The sequence below is a fragment of the Phoenix dactylifera genome, chromosome 6, assembly GCF_009389715.1.
Source record: "Phoenix dactylifera cultivar Barhee BC4 chromosome 6, palm_55x_up_171113_PBpolish2nd_filt_p, whole genome shotgun sequence".
In the NCBI taxonomy this organism is placed as follows: Eukaryota; Viridiplantae; Streptophyta; class Magnoliopsida; order Arecales; family Arecaceae; genus Phoenix; species Phoenix dactylifera.
In genome coordinates this window covers 6,130,012-6,141,771 of record NC_052397.1, presented here as the reverse complement: position 1 = coordinate 6,141,771, position 11,760 = coordinate 6,130,012, and the positions used below count along the sequence as shown (strand labels likewise).

The following is an 11,760-nucleotide window of genomic DNA, read 5'->3' as shown; positions in this document are numbered from 1 at the left end:
TTTTTCTGAAAATCTAGTTCAATTGAATTATTTGATCGACCTATCTCTTAGATAAGTATGAACTCCATTGGTGGTTCATTTCCTCCCTGAAGCTTGCCATAAATGTAGAGAGATTCTAGACCTATGGGTAGTTCCTACTCGCAGCAATGGTGCCTTTTTTCAAATGTCACCTTCTCTGTGTCCCACAAGCTGAAGGAAGTCTCCAAAGTCCAAACCACTCTGCACCCCAACCTGATCTCTGACCATCCTAAGATCCCATCAACTGAAATTTTTTATTCTGCTCACATCAGACATTTTCTTCACCCCTCCTCTGCTGTTGGGCCCCTCCATGGCAGTTCATCCATCCATTCACGTCTCATAAGTGTACTCATTCATGCAAGGGATTAATTGGTTAATGACCTTCCAAAGTGTTTCAGGGATTTACTAAAGATCACCTTAGACCATTAACAATTGTAATGGCTTAAACGGTAATGAAGTCTCATTGTACCTCTCAAGCCTACAAGCAAGAGCGTTCTAACATGAAGAAATTTAGGTGCATTGGAGTGTGCGAACTAAGCTATAGCTCGGTGGTTGCACTACTCCCAGTATGGTAGATGGTTCGTGTTCAAATTACTTTGTGCTTCATATTAGAAATTCTCTCATTTCCTCGAAATCGCTTGGGATGCTCTTAGCCTCTTACTGAATATATTTGAGAATAGTGGGAGGACTTAATGAAACATTATCATGTCACTCATGCACTATAGCCACTGAGTGGGATCTGTTTCAAGAATGAGCTGAGGGTGAATTATGGGCTTCCATAGATATTATCATTATATTTTTAATACTTCATCCTGGTTAGCATTTTACTAACTTGTTACATTAGGAGAGAAGACACTGACCATTCCAATTATAAGAAATCCAATATTTTCTTGTTGTTGCTCTTGTATTAAAAACACCTTTTTAATAAAAATAGGATGAGGTTCTAAAAGGCGAACAGTAGCATAACCGTGAGGTTGCTTTGCTGGGAGTTCGTGACTTAGATATCACATGTTCAACATATAAAAATAATCTCTCCATGCATAAAGTAAGGTTGCATAAATATGCTCCTCTCTCTTATGAATAGGAATGCCATTTTTATTTCTGTCTCTTCACCTACTCCATACTTCCATCTTGTTCATAACATCAATGACTTGTGACTTACGTCTTGTTAGGATCATCAAAAAGGGAGAAAAAAGAAGAAGAAGAAAAACCTACGATCTTTTCAGTGTGCTAGCTTAGTTAAATTCTATAGGCACAGTACCACCCCCAAGCTTACATAAATAGCATCCACATATCATGCATATATATTGCCTTCTGTCAGCACATTGCCTACCCATCAGTTGGTTGGGGGTGGGGGAGGGATGGGACATGTTTGTGCCAATAGATTCGGGTAATATTTCATGTTAGGCATCTGGTAAAAGAGAGATACTCCAAAAGATATCAGATGAGAAGCAAGCATTGATAGCACTGTTCTTTGGGAGAATATATTTGCATATTTTGAGTCATAGCTTGTTATAATCGTCTCACAGACCATAAAGACCTCTGTGCAGCATCCATCACAGTCTCTATCTCTTTCGAGTACAGGGACTTCATGGGGTGCCATAAAATATGAGAGTTTCCTTAACAAGGGCTTGCTGTTGTGTAATATGCGAGCATGTAGCCATCTAAATAACAATTCACCCATGTTTAACCATGTTTTAAGGTGATTAGTCTTCTATAAATTTTAGACTAAATTAGTTCAACTCATGAACGCATAAATTTATAGAACTGCCTCGTTGGTGCATCAAAATTCGAGTATCCAGGCCATTTGGTTGGTTAGCATCACTTCTTTGCTATCAGAAAGGTAGGTAAAGGTTGGAGGCAAGCGTACCGGGAGACTTTAAAAGCAAGTGATCTTTATTTTGCCCACATCCACATTGCAATCCTAGAGTAGATGTCCTTCCGCATTTGCTTTTCTCCTTTGCAACTTTATTCTTTTGCCTCCGAATCTTACTGTAGAGCTGTTTTGTCTTGTCCTGAGGGTGGCCACGGTTTCCCGACGAGGAGAGCAAGGGAAGTTAGGGGGGAAACATCTACTGCTTTGACGGTGCACCACCGCCCATCCTTTTCATATAAATCCAAGGGAACAGACCCAACAAAATCTTTTGATGCAGACCCCTTCTTTATATGGTGGACCCATCTCACATCTCCTAATGTTTCTATATACCAAGAAGCCACTAAAATTTATGTTCATAGGTTGTATACGAGCACATGTACATACCAAAATTTTTTGATTGCTTGGAGATTGGTCATTTTTATCTCATTTGCAAGGTCACCACTAAAGTGTATGTGATAATGTTCAACAAGAAACAGCTCAGGCGCACACAAAGGTTTGGAATTTTTCTGCCGACCCATTACTTTTCCGTAAGAATTCTTTCTGTAAGGATCTGTGCGAGCAAGTATTTAGTCTCACATCGATTATTTGCCCAAAAAAATTTGAGTATTTATATAGGATTAAGAAATCTCAAAAAGTAACTTTTGACTAGTTATTTTGGGCGAAGTTATGTGAATGAACTAGGAAACATTATAGTACGGGCTCATTGAGGTTAATTACAGGCCGATTATGGTGCTTGTGATTAGATTTGAATGGATTTAGACCCTTAGTTTGATGAGGATACCAGAACTTAAATGAGAGAAGTATGTGAGGATCTGTGTGGGTATATGTTTAGTCGCATATCAGTTATTCGTCGGAAAGATCTTGAGGTTAGAAATCAAAACCTCTCTCTCAGTAAAAGAGAGAAGTATGTGAGGATCTCGGAAAGATGTTTAGTCCCCCCCCCCCAACCCGGCCTCTCTCTCTGTGTGCGCGCGCGTGTGTGTGGTGGAGCATTCACCACCCCCTCCCCTGAAGTCTGAAAACTAAAAAAACATTAAAGAAAAACCTCTAGGTCTGATCGAAGCGATAGATAGGTATAATGGTAAAAAAAATAAATCCCAAAGCAACTAAAAACTTTGACGTGGAGGTTCAAGAAAACAGAAAGGAAAAGGTTAATTCGAAGAACTTCAATTAGAATCGGTTGTTTTCTGGTGTTAGATACTTGGGAAGAGAGGAGAGCATAAAGTGTTCAACACGTTGAGATGGTCTTGTTTCCCATCACTTACAATTGATCTAAGAGAGATGGAAAACTAACTCCCTTGATTTGTCTGAGGGTGAGGATTGTATGATGGAAGCAAAAATATTCTCCTCCCATGCAATTTTTTTATCTCCTTGCAAGGTTTTTCACCCTTCCATTCTCTGAGTGGTCTGAAAAGCTGGGGACCAGAAAAACTCGTCATCTGTCTCAAAGTAAATAGAAGCAAGAGAGGTGGTTAGGGACTCAGGGAGGGCCCTCTCCTCCATTCCATCCAACCTCCATATCCCACTACATCATAACTAATCCATGCCATCTTTGGAGTTCCATTATGGCATCATCACTTCTCTTAATATCAACAGTACCCCACTTCTGGAATTCCTTCTGGACCCTCAAAGAGCCAAGGGGATGACATGATTCAGTAGTTATCTTTGTCATCAGTAACTCCACCGAAGGACATGGATAGGGACTGACCAAGACCCTTTCTTAGATCCTTTATCTGTGTACAGTGTTAGACCATGCAACAGACTCAGGGGCCTTTCCTTGAAGGGGGATGGAGCATGAGCTACGACATGGTTCAGTTTACATCAGTGAGCAGCCAATTTAACCGTTATTTTTTGAGAACTAATTTAACCATATTAATAGGGCATTAGGAGTAACATCAACCACTATTATTTTTATCAGGGATTAATTAGTACGGTTTGACCACAGCATTAGTTTTGGTGCACTATGTATCCACATATCATTAGACATATAAATCAGCCGTGTGGAAGTTAAACCTCACAATGGTGTTTTGCATGAACTGTTTTTATGCATGCAAGGTATAGATATTGTTAATTAAACATGTAAGGACCTCAAGCAATGTTTTAGTTTTTTTTGACACATTTCCTCTTGCATATCTTAAAAAGAAAACCTAAAAGTCAAATAAGAATAAGAGGATTACTACTAACGGAGCCTGTTAGTCCCTTAACTTAAAGAAACAAAATATAAAAAAAAAAATTGCACGAGCCAAGAGAGACCATCCGTGAAGAAAGATGATGTTGCTTCTATCCTCTTCCTTATCAAGAGTTCTCCCATCCGTGAGAGCTTTCTTCTTCTTCTGAGTTCCTTTCTCCATTTCTTCCAAAAATTATATATTGATTAACTAAAAGTATGTATTGGAACATTGGATGACTATTTTGTTAGGTGTATATCATCTAACCGTGCAGTGTGTAATTATGAATACCATGTTTTGAAAATTATATGTTGATTTACCTAAAGGTATGTATTGAATTACTGCTGGATGTGTATTAGAAAAACTTACAGTATGTATGAGAAAACCGATAAGTATATATCACTTGACTATGTAGTATGTACTGATGAGCATCATATCTGCACTATGTATCGATTTACCTGAAGGTGTGTATAGGGATGTTAGATGACTATATTGCTAGATATGTATCAACTAGCCATATACTATATATTGGTGAACATCATATTTTGAAAAATATATATCGATTTATCTGGAGATATGTATTGGGTTGCTACTAGGTGTGTATCTAAAAAGCTTACAGTATGTATCAGGAAGCTGATGAATGTGTATCATCCGACGAGAAAGAAAAAAGATGCGACAGTCTTTCTTTGCGTATGGTTTCTATTGACGCATGAAATGTTTTATTATTTATTTTTTTCGAGGTATGAAATTGACAAACTAGGAGAAGTTTTTTTTATTTTTTTGGCTTCTGTTTTTTTTTTTTTGAAATATGCGTGAGAGAAAATGTGGAAAAAAAAGAGTCCGGCCCAGATGATTTAACTAATGGAAGAGCTTGTTTTATCACTGTTGACACTGACATCTGCCAACTTAGGTGCCTTTGTGCTTTCATGCGTCTGGGTCATAGTGGTTATTACTAACAAAGAGGAGGCCTCGATTTTTTAACTCTCTCTCTCTCTCTCGTGGGGTAGAACACATAGATGAAAAGGGTGGGACAGCCGCATGGGAGTCCATCTTCCTTAGTAAATTTAAGTGGGTCTCCAACATTTATTTGGCAAGCAAGTGGGCTTTAATGGAACGTTCTTGGCCATGTAGCTTTCATGGAATAACTGATCCTTTAACTACTGGAATCATTTGAATTTTCCAGGAATGCTTTCTGTGCATCATGATTTTTTGGAAGTGTATGTTAAAACAACCACATGCTTTGCAAGAATGTGCAACCCCCAAGGCCATATTGTTACTCATGCCATTGTGCCGAAGAGAACTGCAGAAGAGACTATGGATGGCTATCCAGATGCAGGAAGCTTGTCATGCGGTGAGACTGCTAACCCTGTGCCTTGACAACCTTTTGATCTTATGAAAATTAATTGTGAGTAACATCTTTAGGGGCAGAACTAGTAGTCGAGCATTTATGTTTTCCAATGAACAACATCCGAATTCGAACTTCAGAATTTTCCCTCTTCCAAGTGCCAAGAAGAGGAGTGCAAGTCATACATAGGAGACGTATTGCCTGGAAGATAACATTTTTTTTTGATGAAGTGTGCATCCATAAACTGTTTGACATTAAAAAGGCTGGTAATGTTGTATCATCTGGGCATAAAAATTTAGCATTGAAGAGATGAGAATTGTGAGAATCCGTGCGGGCGTGTATTTAGTTCCATATCAGTTATTTGATGAGGAGATCTTGGATATTTATACAGGATCAAGAAATCTAAATAATATCTTCCGGTTGCCTTTTTGGATGAGATGCTGGGTTGTAATAAATAGAATTAGAGCCGACCGGCTTATAATCTATGTGCACTAGGAGACATTGCAACATGGATATATTGGGGCTGATCATCATTGTGCTTGTGATTAGATTTGAATAGATTTGAATCTTTAGCCTAACGGGACGTTAGGGCTTAAACGGAAAAAGTATGTGAGGATCTGTGCGGGCGTGTGTTTAGTCCCATATCAGTTATTCGTCGAGAAGATCTTGGGTACTTATACAGGATCAAGCAACTCAAATAATACCATTCGACAAGCTATTTTGGATGAGGTCCTGGATTGTTACAAGAATGCTGAAATAACTACCTAGACTTTAGAGCAATATAATGGTTTTACGCGGTTCATACAAGCAATTAAAAGGGAAAATTTTGAGTTGTTTAGTGAAAAAAAAACTTGTTTATGGAGTTGAAAGAGGAGGGAGAAACCTAAGATATCGTCTAGAGGGTAGAAGAAACAAGGAAAGGTTGCAGTGGCGATGTGTCTCTTGATTTAAATGATGCCAAAGAAGGATCAATAAATACAACTTGATAGTGAACAGATTGAGCAAGGCTTTGCATGGATACTGTTGTCTTATACCTTAAAAGAGATATTGATGTCACGACCAAAATATAAATAGTTTCGCTTTTGGGTTGTTTTGCAAGCACTCAAATGCATTATGAGACGCTCTTTTTGGAGATCTCGGTAACTTCTCCAATTAGAAACAAGTTGGCTGCACAAATTGCTCGACAACTATTACATCCACGCTACCCAGAAATCACAAAACGAATGACACAAAAGTTGTAGACTTAAAAATATTAGCTTCCTCCTGGTAAACTCGTTTGTCATCTCTCTATAGGTGGTAACATATGGGTCCACCCAAGACCTTCCAAATAGTTTGTCTGTGACATTTTCTCTTGTATGTGCTTCTTTCCAAAATGACTGATCAGTCGGTAGAACTTCAAATGTTTTGCCTCCCAGGGAAGGATAAGATCTTAAAGCACAGATGATGCATGTGGCTGCATTCACTCGGATGGCCCCCATGGTCTGATGGTCTCAGGCTATGAGTGGCGCAAACTGGTAACAGACAAGAACTATAGCGGCAAGATGGCCATTCATGGGTTAAGGCCAGAATGCCATTTGCTCTGCTGATGACCAATCAAAGAGATCTTCTGCGGGTTCGATTAGTCCCTGGGTAAGTTAATTAGTTAGGTTGTTCTCCATATCAGTCCTTTAAAGCTGCAGGATTCTTTTTTTTTTTGTTATTTTGACTGCACAACCTCAGTTCTCCCGTCTTCCCCTTGGAGGGTGGAGTACATTCCTGCTGCACTGTGGACACCTCATTGAATGAAACGTCTGTCACAGGGTTTGCCAATTTCCACAAGGTAAACAGTGGCAGTGGAAAAGGACATGGAGGTCCTTAAATGGTCTTTCCTTTTTGACAAGGGCGCTGGGTGCCTCAGGGCTCGGGACTGCAGGCCGGTACATTCCTCTTATGGAAATTTGTAGACCCTTGTACTGGTTTTTTTTTTTTTTTTTTTTTCCGGGTGAACTCTCGTTCGCATCTTGTGGAGTACAGTGGGGATGAGAGGCTCGCATGGGAGGGAGATCTTGTGAAAGCTAACCTCAGGAACAGTTAAGATGTCCATTCTGGTGCAGTGTTTTTGTTCAAGAGTCAGCTCGAAGAAATTGGTGGGATTTTTCTGGAACGAGTTATTAACTGATTAAGAGGTGGCTTTGATTGAAAAGAGGAGGGCTTTCATGAGTGGTTGCAGAAATTTAGGAAGTGGATTTGGTGCAGGGAAGGCCTCAAAGTCTCGCTCAGACTCACGCAAGAGGACAAGAAAGAAAGAACCTTTGGAATAACTGCTTGAAGAAATGGAAGAAATAGGTATTAGTCCAACCTGGAGCCATTGATGTTCCTTTTGGACTGTTCCCATTAGTCCAGAACATTTTCTAAGGTAATTCTTGTTACGGGTTTCTTTTCTTCGTTCAGTCTACCTCAGGTGGTTAGCTGAAACCCAGGTTAACTCCCCTCTCTAGTTGAAGGACTGAGAGAGAGAGACAGACGTGCAGCATTTACTAGGGCTGGGGCTGGACACTGGGAGTTGTGTCAAAGCTCAATTTCCTGCCCTTGAAAAGAAAGCTGTGTAGGCCTCTGCAGGGTTCATACAACCAGACAGCACAGTAGAGCTTCTTTTGCCGAGGGAGAGAGAGATGGACAGCCATTAAGATGGTTTGAGAAGTAGGGAGGGAAAAGGGGAGAAATATTTGCATCTCACACATGTGGTGAGATGACATCCACACGTGTGGGAGAGGGAGAGGGGTTTGTTAAGGAAGTGAAAGGGTGACAGCTGGGCCAGTCAGGGAGTGGTCATGAAAGCCTGAAAGCAAGAAGAGGAGTTTGCGTGGGTGTCTGTTAGAACACTTTGTTCTTTCTAGTTTTGTTTGCGCTCCCACCCCCGATCCCCTCACTCTTTTGAACTCTCCTTTTCTACTCTCTCTTTCCTTCTCCCTTCTCTTCTGCTACTGCTTGTCTCTCTTAATGGCCTTGCAACAGTGTGGTGGAAGTAAAGGCATGGAAACCAGGTGTGGCTTTAGGAACTCCTCTTCCTCTCCTTCCTCTTCCAAGGGGGTGTTTGCTGACATAAGTTCCCTCTCCATCAACCCAACCACCTCAGCTGGGAATCATCACTGCACCAAGAGCTCTGAGAAGACCTCTTGGACCTTCCCTTTTATGCAAAAAAGTGAGGTGGGGCACAAGTGTTCCGGTGGCAGTGATGGCTCTGGAGAGAAGGAGTCCAGTGCTATCGGAGAAGAGAGCCCAGACGGAGAGAACACCACCAATGAGGGCTCCCTGGGTGGGAGGGAGACTGTTGACTGTGGTCAGTCAAAGCTCTGTGCCAGAGGCCATTGGAGGCCTGCAGAGGATTCCAAGCTCAGAGAGCTTGTAGCTATCTATGGTCCTCAGAACTGGAACCTCATAGCAGAGAAGCTGGAGGGTAGATCAGGTGAGAAGAAAAAAAAAGTTTACTTTTTTTTTTTGTTTCCATTATAATATTATTTTGCTGGCTTAAAGTCAAAAGCATTGGGACTTTTTGGATTGATTTCAGTTTACCTGATAATATATTAATATTTGATATGTGGGGTTTAAGGGAAGAGTTGTAGGCTGAGGTGGTTCAACCAGCTGGACCCCAGGATCAACAGGAGGGCCTTCAGTGAGGAGGAGGAGGAGAAGCTAATGGCTGCTCACAGATTGTATGGGAACAAATGGGCCATGATTGCAAGGCTTTTCCCAGGGAGGACTGACAATGCTGTCAAAAACCACTGGCATGTGATCATGGCTAGGAAGTATAGGGAGCAGTCCAATGCATATAGGAGGAGGAAGCTCATGAGCCAAGCTGCCCAAAGGAGACTGGAGGAAGGTGCAGCAACTACAACTACAGCGGCAGCCTCTGGGTTTGGTCACTGTCCTTCTCCCTCCTTCACATTTCCTGCTGCCATCAATGGCTCCATTGGCTCACATCACATGACACTCGGAGTAGGGGATTCCCTCTCAAGTCACAACGGCTTTCATACCCAGCAAACGCCCTTTGATTTCCTTTCTGGTTTGTCCCTGCTGTCACATCTTCTTCTTCTTCTTCTATGACTGCTACTACTACTGTTACTGCCGCATTTGTATCACTTAGTTCTAGTACCATGTTGCATTGGTTCCATTAAATTTTATGCAATTTTTCACCTGTGGCGTTGGTTCCACCGCATTTAAAGCCCTTTCCTTTTCCTCTCTCCTTTCCAAATTGCCAGCTTTAAAGATCTTGGCGACTAGTTTGGTACATATTTCCCTCTTCCATAACCCGGCCAGCTCCCACTAAAGCTTGCTTGAAATGAGAAGTGGAGATAAAGAACTTGACCCCGCCCGGAATTCAAGCAGGGCAAGCTTCTACAGAAGCTGTAATTCAGTGTCCACAACACCAAGAAGTTACCTTTCTATTTTAATGGCAGGTTAACATGTGTAGAAATTTACAATAAAAAAGAAAGAAGGGGGGTAAAAAAGAACAAGAACAAGCTCTCCATATCCACGGTAAAACTGGTCCAACTTTCCACCAAAATCCAAACCAACTTGAAGAACTTATTACGTAACCATGTGAAGGTTGAATATGTATGTATTCTCTGTTCCCTTTTCCTTTCCAACTTCATCGTGTGTTTGGTGTGGCCGCAGGTAACAGGGCTCATGACAATGCCGATTTCGGTAGCAACAGCTCCTGGGATTGGCCAAGGGATGTTTCTTTCATGGGTTTTTACCATCATCCTCCATTTATATTGGCAATGCAACAGCCAAGCCATGCATCCCACTATTCAGATTCTACAGCCTCAGCCGCATCCCGGGTTTCAGCTCTTGAATCATCGTCTTCCGAGGAGAACAAAGAGGGTGGCCGCTTCGAAGCCACCGTCTCACCAACTTTCATAGATTTCCTTGGAGTCGGAGCCACATGAAGGGACAGAAAGACCAAGCCCATAAAGAAGAAGAGGGTTAGTTTTTCCAGGGTGCATGGTGGTTGGAAACCCGTAGGCCATCATGAGTAAATATTCTCTTAGCTAAGGTTCTATGTAACTTTGACACCTGGTCCACTTCGGTTGAAACCTGGCCTTTTTTATAGATGAAAAAAATTAGTCAAGTAGATTACATTGTTACCCTTCTATATTTTCTTTCTCTCATCTAGTAGGAAGGACAAACTCACTGAACTCATAAGATACACAGAGCACAATGAAGTGAGACTCCCTTGTGATGTTTCTTCTGACATGGCATTATAACCATTTGCCTTTTGAGCAGACTTTCATGTTCTCTTCATAATTGGATTTTAAAAAAAAAACCCAAACAGAAGTGGGGCGTGCCAGTTGTTGACTACAGAGTTTTTCATGTTATGCAATTATCTGAACAGTAAAATCCTCCATCTAGCGACCCAGAGAATCATGAAAAGAACAATGTGGTTCTGCAAATTTGTCTACAACGAGGAAAATAATCATAAATGATTAGAGTGAAGAGATTTTCTATTTTATCTCAAAGGCTTCTTAGAAATAGTAGAAGAGTCACCTGTGCCCAAGAACACCTCCCCATGTTTGAACACAAATTTTCCTAATTGGAAGAGAGGTACAACAATAGAAAAACAAAATCTCATTATTATGTTTTTTTAGAAAGGAAAAGACTTCTCCGCCCTTGCACAATTTTGGGATAATATTTGATGCTAGGTTAGCAATGATTAAACAATAGAACTTTTCAAAATGTATCACTTGAGAGATGGATAATCCTTCAGTGATGTTGGTATAGGGCCAAAAATTATGATGTGGATATTCATTGAATACTATAGCTCTATATGTTCTAAGTGGATATAGACATGAATCAGATATTAATATTATATATCATAGAGTGCTATTTTCAAATCCAAATATGTTCAATTCTTCCAATTTTCTTTTATTATTTTTTAACCTAACAAATTATTGAATGAAAAATAATAAATAAATAACTGCATCTGCCTAATTGTTCAGCTATATTAGTTGATCTAATAAATCCTCTACGCTATAAAGTTTAGGTTAAACAGCTGATTTCTTGTAGTTTAAGATAGAGCTTACTAAGTTAAAGATATGACTATTAGAAAATAAAGTTGAAAATATATTGATGCTATCATCTATTATCGTTTGGATTGTTATACTGTCTAGATTTTATCAGTATACATGACTGAAAACAGATTTGGATGCTGTTCGGACATCAGTCTATATATACACACGCACTTATGTTACTTTTATTTCAATGGACACACATATAGATGTAAATTTTGATCACATGCTAAAATTCTATATTTATTCCTTGGATAAACTTGGATATGAAAAGGGATCAAATAAGATGTTGTCCAATTCATTTTC

At 40.2% G+C, this 11,760-nt stretch overlaps 1 protein-coding gene across 1 annotated transcript; it reads left to right on the top strand.

The window, feature by feature from the left end:
* Positions 1-7,712: 7,712 nt before the first annotated feature.
* Positions 7,713-10,619, top strand: LOC103702960 (transcription factor CSA-like). The gene is made up of 3 exons (XM_008785621.3): positions 7,713-8,852; positions 8,997-9,449; positions 10,061-10,619. The coding sequence occupies exons 1-3, from the start codon at positions 8,387-8,389 to the stop codon at positions 10,333-10,335; spliced, it is 1,194 nt and encodes a 397-aa protein (XP_008783843.1). The 5' UTR covers positions 7,713-8,386; the 3' UTR covers positions 10,336-10,619.
* Positions 10,620-11,760: the final 1,141 nt, after the last annotated feature.

Excerpts from the sequence above, each read along its gene's own strand:
- LOC103702960 (XM_008785621.3), top strand. The coding sequence starts at position 8,387 with ATGGCCTTGCAACAGTGTGGTGGAAGTAAAGGCATGGAAACCAGGTGT. Across the intron at positions 8,853-8,996 it reads GAAGCTGGAGGGTAGATCAG|GGAAGAGTTGTAGGCTGAGG; the intron begins GTGAGAAGAAAA and ends GTGGGGTTTAAG. Across the intron at positions 9,450-10,060 it reads GCCCTTTGATTTCCTTTCTG|GTAACAGGGCTCATGACAAT; the intron begins GTTTGTCCCTGC and ends GTGTGGCCGCAG.